This window comes from Cyprinodon tularosa, unplaced genomic scaffold (assembly GCF_016077235.1).
Source record: "Cyprinodon tularosa strain WSP-4 unplaced genomic scaffold, ASM1607723v1 ctg509, whole genome shotgun sequence".
Taxonomy (NCBI): domain Eukaryota; kingdom Metazoa; phylum Chordata; class Actinopteri; order Cyprinodontiformes; family Cyprinodontidae; genus Cyprinodon; species Cyprinodon tularosa.
In genome coordinates this window covers 545,945-573,323 of record NW_024039240.1, presented here as the reverse complement: position 1 = coordinate 573,323, position 27,379 = coordinate 545,945, and the positions used below count along the sequence as shown (strand labels likewise).

General features: G+C 40.5%; 1 protein-coding gene across 1 annotated transcript; it reads right to left on the bottom strand.

Annotated features, from left to right (window-relative positions):
- Positions 1 to 2: 2 nt before the first annotated feature.
- rbm24a (RNA binding motif protein 24a) lies at positions 3 to 12,126 on the bottom strand. Its single transcript, XM_038303260.1, has 4 exons — positions 11,667 to 12,126; positions 7,787 to 7,910; positions 7,620 to 7,674; positions 3 to 1,764 (listed from the first exon to the last, which is right to left on the bottom strand). Exons 1-4 carry the CDS (start codon positions 11,832 to 11,834, stop codon positions 1,416 to 1,418), a joined length of 696 nt encoding a protein of 231 aa, XP_038159188.1. The 5' UTR covers positions 11,835 to 12,126; the 3' UTR covers positions 3 to 1,415.
- Positions 12,127 to 27,379: the final 15,253 nt, after the last annotated feature.

The window sequence follows — 27,379 nt, the reverse complement described above, 5'->3', positions numbered from 1 at the left end:
TGTTCTCTAAGTTAAATAGCTGAAAATAATGTAAGGCACATAGACCGACATGACATCACTGAGGAAACCCCTATTTTCTCCAACCCCCACCTGCTGGTTCTAACAGATGTGAGCCAGGCTAGTTGTCGGGTTAGCTTTGGAGAAATTGTGAGTGCGTACCTGACACCCTGCTACAGCAGCACAGAGGTGGAAATGCTGACACGACTGGAGGAAGGGGGGGTAGGGGTCATGGTGGGTGCCGGGGGGGGGGGGGGGGGGGTGGGGGGGTGGTGGAGGGGTGTAATGTCGGTTCCCAAAAGGGCTCTGCCGGGGATTAAAATGTGACAGCTCAACAAACGGTGCGTTCTTTCCAGAGAGATCCATCTGTGCAGCGCTGGAGCTGCTGCGTCCACCAATCCCGCCCCCTCCAGCAGCTGCCCCCTCCATCACAGAGAGAAACGCCACTGTGCTGCTTTTGCTTTTCAGCACTCTGCTGCCTCTGGATGCATGAATGTAAGTGAAATGTAGAGAAGCAACAGATTTAGTGTTTCTCATTGTTTCCCCCCCTCTTTTTTGTCAGGGTTTCTGTTGTCTTTTCCAAACCCCCCCTCCTCCCTCCATGTAGTCCAAGAGTCTAGTCAGAGCTGATGACAATTTCAGTTTCTTTCTCTTTTGTTGATTTGTTTGCTTTGCATAGGTCAAGAGGTTGAGGCTGAGTAAAAAAAAAAGTAAATGGGACATTCAGCATCAGGAAGATTATTCAGCAAGTTCTTCACATGTGTTTTCCACATGACGATTAACAACACCTAGACTTCCAGACCGAACTTTAGAGAAAAAAAAACACATTGGAAACGGTTTCATTTCCCTGATTATCAGAAAACATCAACTCAAAAAAAAAAAAACATAAAACAAAACATACAAGCAGAACCCTCAATGTGTGATATTAACAAAAGTAATAAATAAAATAAAAATGTTATGAGGGCATTAAATAACCAAGTAACACTTTGGAAACATGACAGGCAGAAAAATAGAGGCTATTCCTCAAAACTAACGTTAGAGACAGCATTAGGACTTTAAGGCCAACAGTGTAACACCCTGTCTTCCTGTCATTCGTCTCTAGAAACTCTACTACAGTGGCAGTAGCAAAAACAATAGTATTCATAGTAATACCAACAGTGATAATTTCCTAGGTTTGTTCTGCGACCTTTTTCTCATTTTCAGCTTTTTGTTTAGATAAAGCACAGCAAGTTGGAGAGATCCTATCCCACCTCACTATTATCCTCACCACCACTAACTTTTAGGGAAACTAAATCTCGGAGTTGACAGGATCAACCATCAAGGCAACTCCATCTGTCTTCTTGTATCCTTGTCATACTTCAGCTGTGACCAGCGGTGGATCGTCCTTCTCTTTGCTTGTGCAACAGTTGCAGCCGCTGCTATTGTATGCGATCGGCCTGCATTTGCTGAGCCTGGTATTGCCCGAAAGCTGCAGCTGCAGCAGCCGCTGAGCCTGGGGCTGCGGTGGCTAAAGGCTGCTGGACAGCAAAGCCGTAGCCAGCGGTGGCCATGTAACCTGGGGCAGCGGGAGAGGCAGCATAGGGGTATTGCTCGTAGGCCACGGCAGCTGCTGCGTTGGCTGCTGCGGAGTACTGTGCATAGGCAGCACCGGTGTAGTCGATGTAAGGAGAGGTGGCGGCGGCGGGAGCGGCAGCTGCAGGCTGCACATGAGGAATCACCACACTGGGCTGAACGAAGGCCTGGGGGTACACATAATGGGTCGGGATGCTGTGGGAGAAACAGACAGACATGCTTAACCTTTGACTATCGGAAGAAGTCACCATAAAAGTCCACTTCACCACACTGCACCTGAGCACTCTTCCCAACCAGGTAGCTTAATTAGCAACAACAAAGAAGCGGCTGCTAGTAGGAATCAAAACAACGCAGGGTTGCCAAAATAGAAAACGACATATCTCTCTGTTTGAAAAAAAAAAATCGATCTTTAACAAGAAAAATATATCGAAAATGGGCGATTAATCTCTCTGCCTATTTTGCAGTTATGTACTATGGAAATGGTAAAACACATGGACTACTCAGCTTTGTGTAACAAGAACTAGAAATTAGATTGACAATGTTCTTAATCTCCCAAATTTAGTTTCTGCTCATTAAAAAATAAAAAATAAAACTTTAATAATTTACTTTAAACTTAAGCTCAAATCTTTATAATTTAATGTTTTCAACACCAAATGAATTAGTGTTAAATACACACAGATTGTTAGCTATGTTGTTCCTTTTATACCAGAAAACCAAACTGGGTTGATTTTATTTACACTCTCAGAAAATATACTCCTTTTCAGAACATGTCTAATTAAAACGATCGGGAGACTTTCAGCTGGATCAGCACTGATGAGTGACCAGCAAGTGAGCAATTCAAAAATCAAATAATTTTCCAATCACTAAAGGCACCATACTCAATTACTATCAGGCTGCACAAACAGTACTCTTAGATGTGGAAGTTGTTACTGAGTGAAGACTCAAGGTTAGATTGTTTATTGTAAGACTTTCAGTAGATAAAAGGAAGGCTGTGCAAAGGAAAGTTGCTGTGTTTTATCATGCAAAGCATCTAACACACCAAGCTTGATTGGGATATGTTGGCTGCATTTCTTAGATTCTATAAATCATTAATAACATTCTTTGAGAAACACCAGAGGGAAGCGAGATCTGCATTTTTTTTTCTTTTTTAAAGGCCAAAGTTTAGGATCTGTAACCTGTAGCTCATCTGCCATTAACTGCAGCAGTTCTGTGAAAGGCAGAGGCTTACAGTGCCAGGCTGCCTGTGGGGGATCAGGGCCAGAGATGATCCCAGGGACGCTTTGTGAAAATGTCACTGCCACTTTGACAGCTGGACAGTCTCAAAAAGCCACACTGCTGACCATTTCCCCCTCTGTGTGGGGACAAAGAGCTGGAGGGGCCGATGGGGGAGCTGGGACAAGGCTCTGCACCAACAGGGATGCCTCATATTAAATAAACAGTTCTGAACAATGAAAGCATTCTGCCCTCCATGACATACCTTATCCCACCCGAAAAACTCTACAAGGTCTGAGAACCCAGCCTGAGTGCAGGGATAAATATACTGAAATTTTTCAGTCTTTTTCAGAGAAATTAGGCTCCTCCTCTTACTTCAAGGTAAATGTGGGGTCAGAAGTGACAGATTGAATAAGACTCTATCATGGCAACCCTATTTTAGTGCAAACCCCTATCTAGTCTGATCAAAAATTCCACCACGAAAAAGGACAAAACTGGAAAACAAAACAAAAAAATCAAGGCACCACAGAAGAAGAAATAAGTGGAAAAGATAGAAAGCCAATATCACAACACATAAGCCGATATATAGAGGGCAAAAAAGAATTACTGCTAGATATGAAACATGTAAAGTAAAGATGAAGGGCTTATTGAAGGATAAGATATTCAACAAGCAAACATCTACATGTTGTTGTTGTTGTTTTTTAAAGCTAAATAGCTAAAATCCCTTTACTGAAAATGTTTGGTGTTTTCCTCACTAAACCTAATCTGAAAACTTTCAGAAACAGGAATTGTGTCATCATGTGATTTTGAAATTGTACTTTGAAGCCCCCACTAATCAATCTCAGCAGGTCCTCTTGGCTTTTCAGGGCCAGAGCTGGTCTGGTCCAAGAATTCTTACATATTACTGTGCCGACTTACAAGGGGAGCCTTATAATAGGAGAAAATGTGTTTAAGGGCATAAACATTTTTCTGCAAAAAATCTTGGACAAATAATTTAATTCTGATAAAGTGGATTTGATAAGGTAATGATAATGTCAGTTTCATGCATATATATAAATATTCTGGTTTGTAAACACATGCATTCCTTAAAATTTCAAAGACAAATATCTTAGTTTATACTTTTATTAGTTAGATTTTTTTTATGACTCTAATCCTCTAGTTTAAAAATGTCTCATTGCAAAACATATCAGCATATCACCCTGACTTTGCAGTATTGCTTCAGCTTTTTGATGACTTCCATATGACTCATTGTTTGATTTTATTTATCGTTATGCCTCCTAAATACCGACGTCATGGAAAAGCCCTCATTAACATTAGTGGGACTAGACTACGCAAACTCACTACAATAACTAGCTTGCAAAATGACTGAGAAGGCCACAACAACTCAAACTTATAGCGTACATCTATGTCAGTCAGTTGTACTGCTTTTCTATCTTCATGTAAACGTTAGCTGTGCTGCAGTGCCGACACCAGCTAGGCGCAACAAGTGGAGAATCTGCCTACCTCTGCTAATTCTCTGTTGTTTTCTTCTTTCTAAAACTGCTAAAAAGCATTAAGTTCCTAAATGATTGTTTCATATTGTTTTAAAACAATAACTGTAGCTATAAACATCCGATGTAGATTTAACCAGTTGAATCTGTTTAACGAGTGTGGCACAAATATAAACATAACTACAATTTGTAAAGATAACTAAATATGGCATCCTAAATCCACCAGCCCCATGCTGAAACACAGTAAAAGTTGTGTCATGCTGGGGGACTTTTTTATGTTAAAGGATGAGAATGCTCTTCATCCAGCCTGTCTGAACTTTGCAACAAACAATGTAAAATATTTTCTCAATGAAAAGTCAAAACTGTAAGAAAATAAGGATTTGCAGCAGGAGTTTCCGAGTGATAAGGAAAACCTGTTATATTTCTATTTGTCATTTCTTTTCATACATATTTTTTAAATACTTTTTATCACTGCTCTATCAAAAACACATTATTTAAGACAGTGAACAGTATTGTTTAAAGGACTTGTTAAAATCTCCAAGGACTAACTTTGCCATCACTTGCTTGACGTTTAATTGAGCTCTTATGTCCTTGACCCACCACATTTAGCGACATGTTTAGATCTAATAATCCACTGATGTTCCAAACATTCCTACAGGGTTATTGAGCCAATAAAATCAGAATTAGCAGCAGGTAATTATTTTTTATTTAAAGACAAAATGATCATGTCTAATAAACCAATTAGGGTTTTCTGTTTATTCCTGAGATATTCCCTTTAAACATTCGTATGGTTACATTTATCTGCTGATATTAGATGATGGACAGTTCCAACTCTATTGATGGTGCCCTTCATCCACACACACACACACACACACACACACGACTCTGGGCTTCATGCGACTGCAGCGTCAGCATTCAGGGCTTTGTGCGCCACAATGGAAGCGCTTGTTTTCTTTAACACCACGACCCCATGTGACGAAAGCTCGCAGTAAAAGAATAAGAGCGAGACAGAGACATCCAGACATTTGTTTGTGTCACAGTGGAGACTATGGTGAACTGGGCTGAAGTGAGCATGCGTGACGATATACAAAGGCACACAAAGACAATACGATCCAGGACTTTTGTGTGGTTTTGTGAAAGTGGTCACATAAGCATCCACCTTTCAGTTACAAGAAGCTGATCTTTGGTGTTTCGCAGAGGGAGCCAACATACTTTAAAATGTGAAGGAAGCTGTGTTAATTTAAAGTATGGATGAGGCTATGAGTACCTAGCAATTGCCATATGATTCTATCGGGAAAGTGCAGAAAAGAAACTTCACACAAAAGGTTCATCTTTTAGTAAACCAGAAAACACATGGAACAGCAGGTTCGGTTAGGCAATTAAAAAGAATATATAAATAAATAAGAAAATAACACCAAACAAACAAAAAAACGTTGCTTTAGTTTGGTCAAACTGCCACACTTCCTCAAAAAAATAAATGAAACAACAACCCAAAAGTGAAATCAATCGAAACCCCCCCCCCACTATGGTGCATGGTTTAACTAACAGCAACCACTTCATTACAGCACACCAACCTAAGCTCTACTCAAATAAAAAAACAACAACTCCAATCAAAATGAAACCCACGTACATGCATCTGTAATCACCATTATGAGAGCACGTATGTGTGCGATCGAGTCTACGGGTAATTCCCTGGCCTGATCTGAGTTTAGGCTCGCAGAACAGATAGCTTAAGAGAGATCGAGCCTGTTGAACCAGAGAGAGAACATTGAGTCAGGCCAATGGGTCGCCATCTTTAATCCACTCAACATACATTCACACAGAAAAACCTTCAATCTAGATTAGTTACAATCTAGAACAACACTGGAAGTGTTTAATCACAATTAAGTATTTCTACGCTTTTAGATATTCATGTTTTGCCACGTTACATACAGAAACAACAAGTCTTGCTAAGTCAAATGAAAAAGGTACATAGTGCGATTTTTTTTCTTTCAAGCAATATTTACATGCATTTGTAATCAGCCTCTTGGGTCATTAAGTTATGTACGCATTTTTAGCTTTAGGTCTTTTTGGGTAAATCTCTACCAACTTAGCCAATTTTCTTTGAACGTTTCAGGTATAGTTGATGTCCACTTTAAAAAAAAAAATGCAGATGCACAATCCTGTACCTGCTCCTGAGAGGGAACATCTATTATACGCATGTGAGAGCATGCACAAACCCATTTCAATTCGTGCACGCTCTGATTAAAAGTTTAAGTTTGCATTGCACATACAAGCTTACTTTCCAAAAGAAGATTTGCAATTTTCCCACTATGTCAGACTCACCACCGTTAAGTGAATGGGGACGAGCACGTAGGACGGCCTTATGTAAACATAATACCAGAATGATTGACTATTAGGAGGACCACTTATTTTGATGATCCACCAGGAAAAAGAACATCCTCCACTATTACTTTAATTGTCAAGTTGTGCTACAGTTTCTTTAGTTGGGGGTTCACATTTTAAATGGGCTTTTCAAAAATATGAAAGTACTTAATAGGAGCTTTCCTAGCCATATGTGGCTCCATCCATCTTCTCGTTAATGTTGATCAGTTGAAGATTAGCATTTGCTGCAAATATGGTGTGTAAAGTGTGCTGCGGTGTTGATTCTGCATTTCAGTACGGACCATGACTAGAATGTTATTTTCCAAGCCTACTGTGCTTGTAGCATGGTTTTAAAATTGATCTCCTTAGGCTTTTTTTTGGGTTATAGATTATTTTCTTAAGGCTGTCCACTAAGTAAAAAAACCTGAAGTGTTGTTTTTCTACAGGCCCTGTGGAGTAAGCATGGGACATTTGTCATATTGTTTCATCGGTACCATGCTGATAATATTATCGGAGGATCACTGAACATTAAGTTTTGATATTGTTCTCATCTCCACAGCTTTGTTCTTAACCTTCATGATGTCGTTTGTTCACTAACAAACTTCTGAAGCTTTCACAGATCAGTTGCATTTACATTTAGTTTAAATTAAACACACAGTGGTGACCTCCAATATCTGCGTTTTTCAGGGCTATGAAAATAAAGAAGGCTGACTACAAATGTATGCAACATTTCTGTAAAATCATTTCAAAATAAAGCATCCTTTTTCATCCACTTATAGATTATGCACTTCTTTCAGTTGCTTTGTAATATAAAATCCCAATACTTTACATGCATGTAATGAAATCAGTAAAGTTTAAAGGTTAATAATATTTTAGTGAGGCATTATGATCTACAGCCAATCATTTCTTTAAATGAGAAAACAGAAAATTTAAACTGGTGGGAATGGTTAAAGCAACAAAGCAAACAGACTCCCCATTTCTTACCCATAAGGCCTTTGGATAAACGCTGGGTGGATTTGGGGAACACCAAAGGCAAAACCTGAGAAACAAAATAAAATGCAGAGTTTAAAATAACACTTCTACACTATCAGGAACCCAGAGTATTTGGTTCCTCCTCAGATCATGTACAAAACAAGCAGGGCTGGATTTACCTGGCTGCATCACCCGAGGTTTAGCCCCCAGATAGGCCAGGTTCACATTGGCCTTCCTGCCGTCGATGATTGGGTTTGGGTCCTTGCATGCTCTATCGGCAGCAGAGCGGTCCACCATCGTCACCTGAGAGGGATGATAGCAAATGACAGAGTTTCATTCATCCAATAAAGATCAAAAAAGAAACACAGGGTGTATGTGTATTAGTGGAAGAGCTAGAGAAGCACAGGTTGTTAAAGTTTCACCTTTGGCCGCTCTTAACCATTTATTAATCTTACATGGATATAACCTAAAAGTGAACCAGAATGACATGACCACTGATCTTTCACATCATAACATAATTTATCTCATGATTTTCATACAATTTTCCTTTAGAGAAGCTCAATGTCATTATTGAATTAATGACCTTTGGTGATTAAAGACTGATATTACAAAAAATAACAAAGAGGGAGATTGGGGTAAATATATCTTCCTGTTAATTAAGAAATCATAAGGTTAACCCTTTATAAGACAAGTTACCGTTTGATCACTTGCATTCCCTTACAAATGGAGTCCCCCCCCCCCCCCCCCCCCGTCCTTCAGTAAGGTCTAGAAGCACAAGATCTATATCCAGCCATTCAGCAAAGACACTGCTACATGGCTGTACATCTTATTTTGGCATCTGACCAAATAGATAAGTCCTTGAATGATATATTACCTACTGTAAATTAAGTTGAAGAACAAAAAGTCAAGAAAAAAAGGTAAAAGGCTAATTGAAAAGTTAAAAAGTTAATAAGCGTAGTTAAAAATTATATTTAGGTTTATAAACTAAAAAATGCAAGTTCCAGTATCAGCATTAATGCCTCTAAGGTTATGTTGTACCAAAAACATGGTTTATTTTACTCTCAGTGTTCTTCCATGGATTTCTTATAGAAGCACCTTTGTTATTTTTCTTAATATATTCAGACAAGTTGGTGTTTCTTGTTATTACATTGACATTGATTTTTAACATCAAAATATCAATATTTTTTTAATGTTACCAAGGTTATAAGGTCTTGTCCTGGATTCCAATAACAGTATTGGCTCTATAAAGGGTTAATGTTGGACAGCTGTGAAGAAGAATGAAGGTCTGTCTATGTTCATATAGGATTTTAGCTTTTATTGAGATATTTGTGGCCGAAAGAACTTTAGATGTTGGTTTCAATTTTTCTTTTTTCTTTTTTTTTTTTTTTTAAATATCCTTTTCTCTTTGTATTAATTATCAAGGAGAATAATTTATCAGAAGAATCTTTCTAAAACTGCAGCGACAATCCCTTAAACAAGTAATCAAATTAAGTTATATCACAACAATTTTGTAAATACAGCAAAACTGAAGTTTGAAGGTAAAATTATATATTTTTAAAAAAGATCATCATCGCCACAATATATAAATTAATATCATATTCTTAGAAAAATAATTAGTTGAAGACGTATTCACCAAAGTATGCTGGATATGCATACGTGAATTACGCTTCACGTTTCTTTCTGTTGTTGACATCTTTGTAGTCTGTTGAAGGGTTTTTAAGACTCAGTTGTATTTGAATCCAGACTTGAACTAGTCCTCTCCAAAAGTTTTGTTTCATAGTTTCATCCATTTTTTTAGGATTATTGCCCTGCTGCGTAAACCAGGTGTGCATTCGCTTATAGTCTTAAACAGATGTACACAGCCCCCAGGTAAGCCAACTGTTTAAAAGATCTCTCTTAAATTACGTTTTTTTGACACAGCCAATCAAAATTTTTATTTTTGTGGCACACTTGTCTAAAACCACTATTGATCTTAAGAATCATCCAGATGCTTTGGTAAGGATCAAACGACTTAGTGTTGTTTTTGGATGTAACCTTAGGACGCACTTATGGAGGCCATCTTTGACCTGTCCTTGAGTTTGTAGCAACAACCAGGAAATTCTTGACCTGGAATCAAAGGCCATGAAGCGGTGTCTCTAGTTAAAAACTGACACAAATAATCAGAACCCTAACCATTCAGAGTTGAGAACAAGTATTTAAAATTTTAATCTAAAATATAGAGTGTCACGGGTAGACAGTGTAAACACTGGTGATATTACAGATTAAGTAAGAGGTCTGGCTGCTGCTGAATACATAGAAGGCATGAAATTAATGATCTATCCAGAGCAGCAATAAAAGAGCATTAATAGTGCATTTTTGTCATTGCATTTATGCTCTTTTTAGCACAGGACTGCAAAGATTCAATATTGTTGACGTTTTTTATGACCTCCTATTTGAGCTCTCAATGTTCTCTTGAAGTTATTCTGTTAGGTAAAGTTCACCATTTTTCCATATTCTCTATTTGTGCATAATGTCTCTATGGTTCTCTGGAGTCCCTGAAAAAGCCCTTTTAACCTTCTGCTGATGCATTTCTCATAACTTTTGATTTATTGGATGTTAACTATGTATATGCTGGTGAAGATTCTCAGTAATCCAGGTCATAGTTATTCCAAAAAAGTTCAAAAACAATCCACTGGACTTTGTTTACAAGTTTCGAAGAAGTTTTCCTTCCCATCCAGGAAGCTTTTTCAATTCAAAATGACAGAAATAGAGTTGAGTTCGAGGCTTTACAGAGTAGACCAAAAGTGATGGTCCAAGAGATTCTTGGCCTGGAATCAAAGGCCTTTTTTTTACTTTTACTTTTTTTGGAATGACCTACGTATACTTCATGGTCAGAAAGGTTGTACTTCAGTTATTACTTTTTTATTCAGGGTGAAGATTCCCCTTTCTACGGAAGAGGTTTAGGGCCAGTGAAAAAATTTTAAAAAGTTAACTGATTTTTTATTTCAGTATAATGTGAGAAAAAAGTCAGAATTCTGACTTTAATCTCAGAATTCTGACTTTAATCTCAGAATTCTGGCTGAATTCTGACAGTTAACAAACATTTTAGCATCAAACCGTAGCCATGTCTGTTTTAGAGACTAACCTAGCTCTCTTGTTTTAATCATTTTCTGCTCTTCCATTAATGAAATAGCATCACTTGGGACCCTCAGGCACGTTTAAGTCGCCTAATTCCATCCTTTTCCACTACTGGCCCTCTCAAACAACTCACATCTTTGTCAGTAAGAGCTGAGTGCTCCCACATCTCTTCCTTCATGGTGCCCATCTAGATTAAGATCCAAAATGTTAAGATTAATGTCAGAATTTTGAGATTGAAGTCAGAATTCTGAGAAAAAAAAGTCAGAATTGTGAGATTAAAGTCAGAATTCTGGGAAGAAAAGTCAGAATTGTGAGATTAAAGTCAGGATTCTTAGATTAAAGTCAGGATTCTGAGAAAAAAGTCAGAATTCTGGGAAGAAAAGTCAGGTTTGTTTAGATTAAAGTCAGAATTCTGATATTAAATTTAAATTTAAAAATCAATTAACTTTTTATTTATTTATTTTTTTTCCAGTGGCCCTAATCCTCGTACCTTTCCTAATATAACACTCCATCAGAAACAACATGTTTTATTCACTCATATTTTCCTAATGCGCCCCAATCCCACAAAAGTTAGATCAAGTTTTCAGAGCCTGGATCACACTCCTAGGTGGCGATGACATCACCGCGTTTCATTCGGCATGTGAAGCAACATTTACTGTGGGACTAGTCTGTGCGCTCAGCAGCTGTCAGCGAGCTGAAAACAACGTGTCAGGGCGCAGAGCTGCGGAGCGACAAGTTTGGAGATTGCAACAGAGGCCAGGGGCAGATATAAGCAGTGGCAGCTTATCAAAACATAAACAACCCATGACCAGAGGCAGATATATCACTGAGAGCAGAGCTGTTTGGGAAAGACAAGCAGAGGTGGCTGATTTAACACGCGCAAAACAATTGGATTTTAATAGTTGGCGCTGAGCTTTATATTACTTTAAAAGCGATACTTACAAATCCATAACCTCTGGACTTGCCGGTCTGTCTATCGGTGATCACCACCGCCTCTTCAATCTCACCAAAAACCTCAAAATATTTCCTGAGACTTGAGTCCGTGGTGTGGTAGGGAAGACCGCCGACAAAGATCTTCGTGTAGGTCGTGTCCTTTTGCGTGGTGTGCATCGTTAGTGCAAAAATAAAAACTAAAACACAGTAAACAGATTTTTAAAGGCTAGAGTAGTGCAAAGTCTCCTTATCAATTGGGTTTAAAAAAAAATAGAGAAAAAAGGAAGGAGATCAGGTAAAAATAAAAATAAAAAATGTCGACAACGATGGAGCTCAGTGGAGGTAGATTTATTCTCGCCGCGGATAAGAGGACAGAAACATGGAGCGGATTGTCCCAGAGATGAGCATCAGGTGCTTCCAGCTCCCCTTCAATAGCTGTGCTGTCTAACTAAATAGCTGCGGGTTCCATTCCTAAAAGCGTCCCCTTTAACTCCACCCAGTTCCTCTGCGGACCGCCCCACAAAAACAGGAGCGCACCATCAGTTGGATCTTCCTCACATGAACTTCTAATCCTTTTTTGTTCCTTTTCAGAAATTAAATCATGCAAGATGTGCTCATTTTTCTTAGATTACGGAATTACAATTATTTTTACAGTGTATTTACAGCAGTGGTGGAGAGAGGTGCAGTGTTGCCTTTATTATTTTTATTAGAGTTGGAAAAAACACACTCATCTGATAGGCTACAATATGCACTGCAAAAAAATCCAAATCTAAATAAGTCTTTTTTTTTTCCTAAAGTAAATTCATTTTTTCTTGAATTCAGGTGGTACTCATTCCATTGGGAAATAATATTATTTATCTGCTCAAATTGAGGGGAAATACACTTGATTTAAGAAATTTTGACTTGTTTCTAGATCGTTTTTGCAGTGTGGGCACACCGCATCAAAAAAGGGGCGCTGACCTCACACTCCATAACTATCATCTAAACGGTTTCTGTTGTTGTCAATCCCGCACGAGCGCGCGCGCGTTGTGTGCGTGGGTTTAGTCCCTCGGCTGCGCGCGCCCTGTATTACCTCTTATAACAGATCAGGACTTCAGTGCGCAGTCTTACCTCGGCAACAGACTTAGACTTAGACAAACTTTCATTGTCACTTTGTATACTCAGAGTGTATACAAAACGAAATTTCTTACATTCAGTTTTCCAACAGTAAATGAGCAGCAGCTTAGCAGTGAATATGAACATTTTTATTTATGAAGTGCAGCAGTGATCAAGATATAAACAGTATGGGAGAGACATGGTGTAAAAGGCATCAATGTGGAAGGTTCAGAGCAGTGCAAAAAAAAAAAAAAAAAATAGATATGGTGCAAAATGCAGTAGAAAAACTGAGTTCAGTTCTATTATGGAGGTACCATGTAGTGCAGGTATGATGTTGTCAGTGATGCAGCGTCTCGATTTGTGACCTGAATTGAGTTTTCAACAGTTCCACAGACTTACGGCAGCGGGGAAAAAGCTGGTGCAGAACCTGCAGTGGATGCTTCGAAGCCTCTTCGCAGGGCAGCAGGGAGAACAGTCCATGCAGGGATTTGTGAGGGGTCACAGATGTACATGCAGCACTGGGATGAAATGTCTTTAATGGAGGGAAGAGGAGCCCTAATGATCCTCCCTTCTGTTCTCACCACTCTTCTTACATTCTTCCAGTCTGCGGCGCTGCAGCCTCCACACCACACAGTGAGACAGCTGGTCATAATGCTCTCTATGGTACTTCTATAGAGGGTTGTGAGGATGGGTCGGGGCAGGTGGGCCCTCCTCACCTCCCATAATCTCCTTTATTCTGTCAAACTTTATCTGGTTGGTACTGTGGAAACAAACCTGTTATGGCCCACGCACTTTATCTTTATTACTTTATTCATAGGCTACGTTTACATGGACACAACTAATCGGATTGAAGGCCTGATCAGATCAAAAATGTTTCATGTAAACATGTCAGACTGAAGATTCTAATCCGATTCGGTCCGATCGGATCTAAATTTAATTCCGAATAAGAGAGGTGGTTTTTGCCGATCGCCATTCCGATTGGCGTCCATGTAAACACCCATTCGGATCTGAAGAGTAAAATAATCTTCACTGCGCATGTGTGCGACGTCAGCGTGACGTTTTTCCGCCTTGTCAACAACAGGAAACCACCGGTGTTATGCCCAAAAGTGCATGCCTGCCGAAAAATGCATCCCCAGTCGCGGGAGCGCGCCTCGCTCTGTTGAACTGCATATCGACGAGGAAAACGGATTAAAATATGTTCAATGGAGCTTAGGTTCTTATATTAATGATATAAAAACGTTTAAAAATACCTCTCGTGGGAAAAAAGTTGTGGTTATTTGGCAGATTAATTTACAAAAGTACGGATTTTTTGACCAACATTAAATCCAAAGATTTTGACCATGGTACGGCTGATTTATTTGTTGTGGTCTCTTGCTATTTACACACAACACTAAACCGTGACAGCCGACGTGAGTTTTGAGTTTGCAAAGCTTTCTCTTAAGTGGAAAATCAAACGCGCATCTACATAGCACAGCGTTCACAGACCAGTGAGATGCGTTCGCTGCGCGTCAGAAAGCTATGGTGCATTCAGGAGCATTGGAACATTTTAAACTTACAAGAATGAGGCATAAAACAGAACTGTATTTTTACTGAACTGTATGGTATTTTTTTTGTTTGTTTGTTTATGCACATCTGCTAGCTTTTTATTCTAAAAAATCTATAATATTACAGCAGCAATTTATCAAGGTTTTTCAAAATCCTGTTTAAAAGCTCCAAATGGGGCTTCAGATCATATGAAGCAACAATTGCACTGTCATTGTTTTACAGGGCAGAATTTGCATTTGCTGATCCTTGTACTTAATTACTGATGAATATACAGGAATACAGACCTACAAGTGTCAACTCCACTGAGATAGCAGGGGATGCAGTTTTTGGCAAGGACCTGCCACAAAATGCATCCCCCCTTGTTTTTAACCTAAGAATTGTCCTACACACATGAAATTCACACTAGTACCTCAGCACACATGTGGATGCAGGTAGGAATTTGTCACATCAGCTACAAATCTATAGTACCTGGTAAAAAAGTCAGGGGATGGCAATTTTTTGCCAAGGGACCTGCCAAAAAATGCATCCCCCTTGTATTTAACCTAAGAATGTTTCCGCGAGCGAGCTAATGCACACGATGAAATTCACACTGGTACCATCAGCACACATTGGAAGCAGGTAGAAATTTAAACATCACTCACTAATCTATATTTCTGGAAAAAAAGCAGGGATGCAATTTTTGGCAAGGACCTGCCAAAAAATGCATCCCCCTTGTTTTTAACCTAAGAATTGTCCTACACAACATGAAATTCATCACTGGACCTCAGCACACATTGAATAGCAGGAGAATTTGTCACATCTGCTACAAATCTATATTTTCTGGAAAAAAGCAGGGGATGCAATTTTGGCAAGACCAGCAAAAAATGCATCCCCCTTGTTTTGAACGCTAAGAATTGTCCTACACACAATGAAATTCACACTGGTGAACCGAATCAGCACACATGTGGAAGCAGTAGAAATTGAAACATCAGCTACAACTGTATATTTCCTGGAAAAAAGCAGGGGATTGCAAATTTTTGGCAAGGATCCTGCCAAAAAATGCATCCCCTTTGTTTTTTAAACTTAAAGATTGCCCACAATACATAAATTCACACTGGTACCACAGCACACATTGGAAGCAGGTAGAAATTGAAACATCATCTACAAATCTAGTATTTCTGAAAAAAAGCAGGGGATGCAATTTTTGGCAAGGACCTGCCAAAAAATGCATCCCCCTTGTTTTTTAACCTAAGAAAGTCCTAACACACATGAAATTCACACTAGTACCCCTCAGCACTACATGTGGAAGCAGGTAGAATTTGTCACATCAGCTACAAATTCCTATATTTCTGGAAAAAAGCAGGGGATGCAATTTTTGCCAAGGACCTGCAAAAAATTGCATCCCCCTTGTTTTTAACCTAATAATTGTCCACACACTTGAAATTCACACTGGTAACCACAGCACACAATGGAAGCAGGTAGAAATTGAAACATCATCTACAAATCTATATTTCCAGGAAAAAACATGGGATGGCAATTTTGTTGCCAAGGACCTGCCCAAAAAAAAGCATCCCCTTGTATTTAACCTAAGAATTGCCTACACACATGAAATTCACACTGGTTACCCTCAGCAACACATGTGGAAAGCAGTAGAAATTGAAACATCAGCAAAGAAATAAACAACTGTATATTTCTGGAAAAAAGGCAGGGATGCAATTTTTGGCAAGGAACCTTCCAAAAAATGCATCCCCCTTGTTTTTAACTTAAAGATTGTCCCACAGACATGAAATTACACACTGGTACCTAGCCAGCACACAGTGGAAGCAGGTGTAGAAATTGAAACATCAGCTACACATACTAATTTCTGGAAAAAAGGCAGGGGAGCAATTTTTGGCTAGGACCTACCAAAAAATGCATCCCTGCCTTGTTTTTTAACCTAAGAATTGTCCTACACACAATGAAAATTCATCAATACCTTGTACCGGTCAGCACACATGTGGAAGCAGGTAGAAATTGAAACATCAGCTACAAGACTGTATATTTCTGAGATAAAAGCAGGGGATGCAATTTTTGGCAAGGACCTCTGTCAAAAAATGCATCCCCTTGTTTTTAACTTAACGATTTGGCCCACATACATCTAAATTCACACGGTACCGGTCAGCACAACTGCATGTGGAAGCAGGTAGAAATTGAAACCTCAGCTACAAATCTATATTTCTGGAAAAAAGCAGGGATGCACTTTTTGGCAAGAGAGACCTGCCAAAAAATGCATCCCCCTTGTTTTAACCCTAAGAATTGTCCTACAATCACATGAAATTCACACTGGTACCCCCTCAGCACACATTTAGGAAGCAGGTAGAAAAAATTGATAACATCACTACAACGTATCTTTCTGGAAACAAGCAGGGACTGGCAATTTTTTGGCAAGGACCTGTCCAAAAAATGCCTCCCCCTTTGTTTTTAACCTTAAAGATTGTCCCACCATCCATGAAATTCACACTGGTAACACACTGCCAGCACACATGTGGGGACAGCAGGTAAAATTCTGAAACATCACTGCTACAGCAAATCTAAAAATTCTTGGAAAAAGCGATGCGGTACAATTATTTTCGCGAAACGATTGTTTGTGTCTGCCGGGCGCACTCGTGTGAAGGAGTCGGTTGTTCTTTCCGGCGCTAGAGCTTTCCCTCCCCGGGCTCTTATTTAGTTTACCCCATTCATATTTAAATAAAAACACCCCGCCTAAAAACACAACGCGAAACCCCTCCCCAGCCCCCAAAATTACCCCCCCCCACTACCCCAGCCCCAACCCATCTAAAAGTTCCCTCTTTCAAATGTTTTATTTTGTATATTACACCAATCACCCCATCACCATTCCCTTATCTGCTCTTTGAAACCCCTACAGGCCAAGTCTAAACCCAAAAATCTCATCCGTTTTTCCACCCAACACACGCCTACCACCCATCCACAGACACAGTCTCACCTCTGCCACTCATCAAAACCCCCCTTACCCCCAGATCAGAAAACCCACCTTATTTAACCTGTGGACACTTCCCATCAAAGCCAGTCAGCTGTGATCCGGGTGAGCGCAGATAGACCAGGTACTTTAACCTTGACGGGGAGTGCTTTATTTGTAACAAATCTTGAAACGTAACAAACAAAAACACACAACCCACAAAACAAAACAACAAACAATCCATAAAAATCCTCCCCCCCACCACACCCCAACCCACATCACACACACACACACATACACACACACACACACGACACTGGTACACAGCACACAAAACACACGACACACACGAAACACAACATACCACACACACACACACACGTGTACACCGACGATCACACACACACCTGATCACTAACACCGACCCACACACCCATCACCAACACGACTACCGACACACCCACACATCACACGACCACAGCCCCCCGACCAACCCAACCCCCACCACGACTCACCGCCATGAAACACACACATACACAACACAGCACCGACTAGACACTACCCAACCCCCCACCACACAACCTCCCCAAGACGCCTGTAACGACACACCATCCTACACACACACGACCACACACTACACACACACGATACAACACACATCACCACAACCACAACACGACCCACACACGACACCACACAACGCCGACACACATCACATCACACACAGCACGTGGACAAGAACCCACACTGCAACAACAGACACAGGACTACTCTTGTATCACCCACACAGCACCACGGCCTACACTATGCACACAACCACACAACTCTACTTACACACCACCAGCAACACATCACACACTCACCCATCGACACAACTACCTTGATGACACCCTACTAACCTTCTGCCAGTGTGCCTTTTTTCTCCTATACCACTCACGTGCACGAAGAATTTATGTGCTCCTTCCGTCGCAAATCCTCTAACCAAACTAACACGACCTCCAAGGAGCGAAAAAAAAATTAAAAAATAAAAAAATACCATAAAGATAAGACACCACCCACAACCCGACCCCACCACCACACGCCCCCTCCCCCCCAATCCCCTCCCCCCCCCCTCCAACCCCCCATCCACCCCCCCCCCCGCCCCCCCACCCCCCCCCTACTTTCCCTATCTCACCCCAACTACAGCAACATCTCTCCCCAATATCAATCACGAACGCCTCTCCTCCCGACGATAACCAGCGAAACCAACAAAGCGCTCACAAACCTACCCCCACCATACCCACAAAATTACTATCCAACCTCGATCAAGTCCCTCTACCCTCCAAAACAAAAAACATTTTACCAAACCTTCATTCCATTCAACATTCTCCCCCTTTCCCAAATTTTCTTCCTCCCCACATCTCCATCCCTAAATTACCAGCCAAAAAGCGGGCCAACCTGCCTAAAATTAAAGAACCCAACCATTTCGAAAAACCTAAAGTCAAAAACTGAAATTTAAATAAAACACCTCAAATAATAATAACCCCCTCCCCCCCGCCGTCCCCCCCCATATACACCCAAAAAATTCCTAATACCCCCTATCAATAACTTCCTCGAACTCCTGTCGCCCCTTCCCCCACCGTTTACTCACACAGCACTCCCACTCTTATAAAAAATTAATATTCATTTCTTTCTGATAACTATTTTATTATCTTTTACACAAATTAAGAGCACATCTTACTATTTCCCGTCTCCCATTCAATAAAGTAAGGTAGACTGCCACTTTCATACAACACACCATACCCCTCTCCCAAATGGCTTAAAAACCCCTACCGCCTGGAGGCGTACTCCCTCAATGAAATAAAGAAAAAAAAAAAAAGTGAAATCAAAAAAATATTACCAGTCATATTTGTCCCACTAATGTTTAGATCTTCAAAATTCCATCCCCAACCAATGCCCTCCCATATAATCCCCCCCGCCACCAAGTAGTAACCAAGTACAGAAAATTTACTCCCCGCCCCCCCCCCGAACCCCGTACCTTTAATCACTTCCCCCTCGCCTCACTGGATGTAACCCACTTTAGTAGACCCCAATAGACCATCGAAAACCCAAAAACAACCACAAAACCCCCCAACTCTAGAACTAAGCCCCCTACACTGGCTACTTATGAATACATTAAATTATAACCGAAATTAGGGGGGGGTGGGGGAGTTAAGGAGGGGGGGCGGGGTGCGGCGGGGGGATACAAGGGGGGGGAGAACCAAATCCCCCCGGGCCCATCAAACATACCACCCTACGTGATGCCCCCCCAACCCCGACCCCAAGACCCCCTCACCCACGCGCGTCTCAAACAACTGGGGAAACACAAGGGCTCCCAAACAAAACCAACCAGAAACATCCGTCACCAGGATGGAATTGATCTAAACCCATGATAATCGGAAGGTTGAGGAGTCGTGAAAAACCAATATATCAAAGTCCAAAAAACAAAACAAAAAACACACAAAAACAGACACAGCCCAACACCAAACAAACAGCATCATAGCAAAACGCGTAACATGGAGCACAAACGACGGACGAGCCCGGAGCCCACAACCTCATATCAACCAACACAGTCCAAGTGAAAAAAAATAAGTAAAAAAACACTCAAAAAAAAGAAAAAAAAAATAAAAAAAAAAAAAAAAACACAAAAAAATCCATAAAAATAAAAAAACCCAACAAAACCCTAAAAGTTTTAACACACAGAATAAGACCCCACAAGCATCCATATAAATTTTTAAAACTACTTGCTTCGATTGTTTCCCCACTCAGTAAGGAGGTGCGGACTCAGGTCCAGTGTTTTATATATTAAATGTTATATATTTATGTATAATGCTTTCCATTCACGATCAATCAAGATTTCACAAAACGCTTAGTGACAACACCCACATCCACTCACTTAAGTGTACCAGGAAATAGCCCAAGGCATCCACCTTCTTGCACAAATACAGCAACCCCCATGAACCCAAACAACTTACTCTAAACAACAACCATAAACCATCCCACGCCAAAAACCACCCGCTATTATTTCCCATCACAGAACATGTGAGCCAATCAAATAAACATGCGACTCTCATGCCAACAAAATAACATTTTACTACAACATACATGCAACCCCACAACAAAAATACTCACTTCACCACTCCTACCAACACTCTTAAAACTAACAATAACATCCCTCTCCGAATGCCATACTCAAACTCATTTTTGCATTGCACTTATTGGCACTTTGTCTACTAGTCACCCCTTCCCATCATTTGAGTGTACTTCACTTGGAGGGAACTTCCACTGGAGTGTTCTCAAGTAACAGAACAAGAACCCAGGAGCGGACGAAAATGGAATGGACTATATTAATAAGGGTCTATTATCTCGATCTGTATACCTTTTCCTCTAATCAAAACTTATATAAATCTTAACTTAATCTGTGATCTATCTAAAATCTTTATCTAATCAATCGAACTCTTATGATCTTTTCTCTTATAGTATCTTGACTTTTTTTTATCTTCCCCTCTCTTCCTATCCTTGAATCTTGTCATTATCTTCCTCACTATCTAAAATGCTTCCTCTCTGCTATATCTTCAGGGACTTAAATCGTTTATCTTATCTAATCCTGTCATCTATTCCCCATCCTGCTTCCTCACATGCGAACAGGAACAGTCTTTGTCCCACTTAAAGTGTAGGTTGATGAATGTTGTTGTTCTAAACAAATGTTCTAATCTGAAATCTCTCTAAAAAAAAATTCTACATATACTACTATATGTTCTAATCTGTTTTGTGGGTCCACGGAACTAAACAAAACAAAACAAACACAAAACAATAAAACAAACAACCACGGAAAACTTTTCTTTCTTTTTTCCAGATTCTTTAATCTTTCTTCTTATCCCCACAAACCCTTAGATAATTTGGTTGACATTGTGAAAATTAATGTATGCCAGGAAAAATAAAAAAAAACCTATTTATTTTTTTATATACCAAAAACTCCAACTGCTCACCATAGGTATCTTAAAACTCAAAATAATTTTTTTTTCTATTATTAAAACAAAAAAACACACCAATTTTTTTTTTTCATTTTCCTTGTTATTTTTTTATTTCTATTTTTTTATCTTTCTTTTTCTAAAATCTCCCATGGGTGGCTTGACTTGATAAGGAAATAGTGGAAGATGAATATTAAAGATCATCTTAGTAGATTATAGTAAATTCAATGATCCGTGCAGTCTTACAAGTGCCACTAGCTTAACCCCCCCCCCCCACCCCCTCTATAAAACACCGCCCCTTCCGCCTCCCCACCCCGCTAAACACCAAAACAAGACAGAGAGTGACCCTGAATACCACACCTGAAACCCGCGCAACAGCACCCCAAACACCCCCGGTTACAGCAGTGACGACCCCCGCCCACCCCGGTAGAATCCATCTCTGCGCTGCATAGAGCATTCGCTTGTACCGTGCAGCGAGAAATCGCACGCAGAACCCTGCGCTTCTGAACATGCTGGTGCGAGTCTGGGCACTTGTGGGGTCAAACACCGGCGTTGCCATCACCCCATGGTATGATGCACGGCGAATGCAACGTAAATTGTCCAGTAAATGTGCTGCTAAAGCTCTACACACAAAAAAATCCCTCTTAAGGGGGATAAACTAGGACAGGGTGGGGAAATCATCATTTGATATAGACTATAAACACCCTCGCGCGCCTAAAAAACCCAAAAAAAAAACACACCAACGCCCGTCTCACCAACACCACGCCCCCTCCCCTCGCACCCCCCACGGCCCTCCCACCCGCACCCGCACCCATCCGCCCACCCCCACCCCCTCCCCACCCCCGCACTTGACCCACCGCCTCCTGCCTCACCGCCCCCCCGTGCCCCCCCGCCCCAGTCCCCCCCCCCCCCCCCCCCCCCCCCCCTCATCCCCCCCCCCCCCCCCCCTTGCCCCCCCCCGCCCACCTCCCAAACTCACCCCCCGTGAAAACCTAATGACCCAATGAATTGTCTACGCCACCAGTCAGATCCCATGCACTAACAAAAAAACCATCCAATACTCCCACCCACCAATAACTCACATGTAAACTGCTCATGCTATATCTCTACCTACACAGTTCGATCGCAGGTCACAACCACCACCCACCCCATCGCGCCCCTTCCAAATAGCACCAATCCAAGAAATTCCCCCTCTCACATCCAGCACCATCGCCCGGTTTATACTCTTTATGTACACTCCCCACACCAAATCAATCATAAATCCGCCGGTGGAGATGTAAGCAAGCATTCGCCTGTGCAGGCTGGTACCTAGCTCAACGAACATCGAGAAGGTATTACAGAGCTAACCGCTGGTAGATTAATTCCACAATAAGTGATATAAGCAAATCCACTCCTCAGAATCCACCAGCAAACTAACTAATATCACAAGCATTCACGGATGTCCGTCACCTATGCATGTTTATTCTATTGCTTTAGTTTTAGGACTCATGATATGAAATGCCCATTATATGTCATCTCTTTGTGGTTTATGAGTAAAGTTCTGTATTTTCTGTTGTCTTCTAAATATCATGTCGCCAAGGATCCGTGAATTTTAAGATGATTAAAACTGACATAGATTGGGATCCTTGGTTCACATGTGACCTCTGTAGTAACGTGACTTAACAGTTGCTATGCCGCCTTCACCCACACACACAGTGGATCTTGATCGTCCCGCTTGGGAGATGAGATATGATCTACAGTACCTGTCAGAGAAGAAACCATCGGTAAATATTTAATCAGCCTTTCGGTTCGCCTTTCAGTTACTCATGAAATCTAATCAACTTAATCACAGTTCCAGTTTCCATGCCATAATTGAACTCAACCCCTGTTCGGTGAAGTGTGGCCAGGGTAGCTGACTTTATGGCTATAGCCTCTAAAACAAAAAGGCACAAAGACACAATGCAGAACTATTTCTATGTATATAAAAAATACACCGTTTCCAACGTACCCTCTAAAACTGTAGACATACTGTAAGGTGTTTTCTGGGCTCCAATAAAATTTTTTATATGGAACCATTTACTGCAATCACATGTCCTGGTAAGATAGCCATAAACTCTATAGCCTTTCCACGTAAAACAAGGGATGTATAAAAGGACTGTAAAGTCTGATGATATGCTGTAGGTTGATTCACATGTCTAAGGGATTTGAAAACATTGATACAACATATAGTAGAACATATGAACTGAATGTTTGCTTTCTTTTAGGTTTTTCAGCTAGATAATGATCCTAAACATGATCACACCTGTAGATATGATATAGCAGGAGACTATGCTTCATGATTGTAACAAATAAAATATAACTCTAATTGGTCCCGTTGTGAGTTTTTCTAGTCAGTGAGTTGAAAAGAACTTTAAATTTTCATCAAGATCCTGTCCAAGGAACTATAAAATCTGGGTGGTAACAAAGAAATATTATGGCACTGTAATGGGACAAATCTGAGCTATAAAAAAAGATCGCATACCCAACATGGCACCGAGTTTGCCTTTTTATGGCATTATCTTAAATTCTTCGCAATGGGCTTAAAAACCAAAAAGCTGGACAAAAATAAGAGAAAATTGTGGAAAAGTTGGATGTCTATTGCAAGAAAGCTCATCAAGGAAAAACTCGTGCAGTCAGTTCCTGCAGGCGGCGAAAGCTGCTTGACAAAGGAGCAGAAAGTGTGCCTGAAGGGTACAGAAGGTCTTTACAGAGGAACTCTGAGGGTTTTTAATGTCTGGCCTGAGGAGCACATTGTAGAGCTGCTGATGGGATGCTGAGCTCATTTCATACAACACCTCATTCGCTGTGCCCTGTGGGATCTTAGCCACAGGCCGAACTACAGTACAATCTGTGTTTTCCATCAGACACAGTAATAATGTCTGTCATGTCCGCATGATCTTATCTGCTTTATCTCAGTTTGAATGTCAAGAAGCGGCAGGAGGAGAATGCAGTACATGTTATTATTTTGACCACATTACATCAAATGGTTGCACACCTCAGAAATCTGCAGGTGCTTCAGATGTAGGAATGTCTGACATTATTATCTGCTCCCTCTGTTCCTCGGGCATCATATCTTGCTGTGCCTCTTAACAGCTCTTTGTATGTGTTTTACAGCTGGGTTATCAGAATGACTGTGGTCTCCTTTATGCTCATATATTAAGCTGTGGCCCAAATCGCTGGTAGTGGCTTCTGCTCTCAAAAGGATCTAAAATATGTGTTGAGCCATCATTTTTTTTTTGTGATGACCCTTTTCTTTATATACACTCTAGTCCAAATCTTGTCTGCTCGGTGGACCATTCTGTTCTTATTCCAAAAAAGTTTTTTAAAAATTAACTGGACTTTGTTTCCAAGTTTGAAGACGTTTCTTTTCCCATCCAGGAAGCTTTTTCTATTCAAAATGACAGAAACCCAAACGACTGTTCATTCCTTGTTTTTTCTTTTTTTGAGTTTTTACAGCACTAGTTGCTTGTTTCTTCGACAGTGGGCTCACAGGAAAGGGGGTATGAGAGAGGGGGAAAGACATGCGGCAAAGGACAACAGGTCAGATTCAAACCCGGGTCGGCCGCGTGTGGGACTAAGGCCTCCGTATATGGGTAGTACGCACCAACCACTGCGCCACCTGCACGCCCCTACTGCTACTTCCTAAGGGGCGAACCTGTTCGTCCGGCTCAGTATCCATGTTTTCTAAGCCAAAGCAAGGCTTTGTTTTTGGTCCACTCTATAAAGCCCCAAACTCAACACTATTTCCTCCATTTTGAATTGAAAAAGCTTCCTGGATGGGAAGCGAACATTTTCAAACTTGGAAACAAAGTCCAGTGGATTGCTTTTCAACTTTTTTTGAAATTTTTATGACCTGGATGAATTAGAATCTTCACCGGCACATTCTCTTTTTAGTGCTAGAAGATCTGATTCTGACCCTCATCTCAACCTATTCTCATTATGAGTGCGTATGAAATCGTACGAAAAGGTATGCACCGTAATTTCATACGTTTTGGACGTTTTTTTCGTCGTATGCGCATGCGCATCTGACGCACCATTCACAAATATAGAATATAAATTACAATTAGCCCTAACCCTGACCCTAACCCTAAGATATAAAACAGCAAGCAACGTAGTTAGAGACATGAATAAGTGATGATTGCACTTTTTTTCCCAGTTTTACGTCTGTCCGCGCATCAGCTTTTTTTTTTCTGTCTGCCAGCGCATGTGCACTGATGTGGTTTTTTGAGGAAAAACGTACAAAGTAGTGTGCATAAGTTTTCGTACGATTTCATACGCACTCATAATGAGAATATGTTGCTCATCTTGCTATTGATAGAAAATTACAAAAGGTTCCCACTGGAGACTGGACTCCAGTTTTCAAAATGTAATTCTGATCTTGAACCCAACAATGCTCACTAAATTGCTCCTGGTTTCTGAGACTTAATTATTATTAGAAAAATATAACCAACTTTAAAAACGGTCTTTTATATTCTGCACACATAAGTTGGTTTAGTGTTTGATATCCAACAAAATAAATAGCAGAATGGAAACCATGGATTCATGGTTCCACTGCCTATGAAAAACGTAATAAAGCAAAGCTATATTAATGTGTAACTGTTTATATAGGATTAAATCCTTCAGCTTACTGTAATTAAAGAGCAAAGGAAATGCTGTTTCCCTTTTGTGAAGCACAAGTTTGTGACACAAATAGTAAAGTTTTAGAAAAGTGTTATTCCTAGTGTAGCAAAGCTAAATAACAATTGAACAGTAGAGAAATAAATCAATAACATTTAAAGAGCGGTGAAAAACTACCAAACTCTACAAGGTATAATTGCAAGCTAAATGTTGTAAATCCTGCCTTTTTAAGCTTTCCATAGTCAGCTATACGCATATACAGTATATGATGAAATATCGCCTTTGGCACTAAACAGTATTTCTTTGTTGTAAAATAATCGTTTTCTGGTGTGTTTCCAGCCCAGGAGAAAGACACCATGGTGTGACACTAATTCACCCCATGCGAGTGCCACACATTTCATGATGTCCTCTTGGAGTCACAGCAAAGTTTTATCGATTGGGCTCATATTTAGGAAGGCTGAACAAAGTTTCAGTATGTCACAGACATGTTCACAAGTCATTTTTTGCAAGTCCAAGTCAAGTCTCAAGTCTTGAGAGCTCAAGTCCAAGTGAAGTCTCAAGTCTTGAGAGCTCAAGTCCAAGTCAAGTCTCAAGTCTTGAGAAGGCCTGTACAATAATCAATTAATCGCACAAAAAATTCTAATCACTTGATTCATTTAAAAAAGTGCAATAATTTTCGTGCTTGCTTGTTTCTCCTTGTGTTTTCATCTCCGTCACTGAGACGGTATAGCTTAAAGGTCGCTATTATATCTATGGAATTATCATTATCTTGAACTGCTAAATGAAAAATACAATTAAAAAAAGCACACGCAAAAAAATTTTCCAGATAAATTTTGCATTTTCTTACAGTATTTACCTGACATTTGTGGTTACAACTTTTTCTAGTTTTAGCAGTAAATGTCTGCTCTTTTATTGAAAATGAGGACTGTGGGAAAAAAAACAATCACAATCCTGCCGTCCACATACTGTTGCGTCAGTGACGTCAGTGTGTTGCACAGGGAAAAATATGGTTTATGGTTTTCTTTCATTTAAGTTAGTTTTATGCTTTGCATGTTTGGAGAGGAAGATATGATTTGTTTTTCTTTGTATTTTCTTCTTGAGCTTTGCATGTTTTGATGTTTCTTTTTTATATGATTGTTTTCCTTTATTTTAGACTTTTGAATTTTTCCTGCATGTTGGGTTGTTTTGGTTTGTTTTTCCCTTGTGACAATCCATGCGCACTGGACTGAAGTAGTTGTCTGAGGAGGCGGAGTGCATTAATTGCGCTGCGTAATGCTGCGCTCAGGTGTGAGCAAGGGCTGATTAAAGCTGACATAAAAGGAGTCTAAAGGAAAGGAGAAAGAGAACGGAATCTGCAGGTGACAGGAATATGTCTTCCGACGGGGTTTTGGCGCGTGGATGCTGCCGTTCTCCTTGCTTCTCTTTTTAGCTGGATCGGTCTGGAAAGGGGTTTGTCACGCCAGGGAGTGGAACAGTGCTGGAGCGGCGCAGAGTCTGTGGATCAGCCAGTGGGTGCTCCAGGC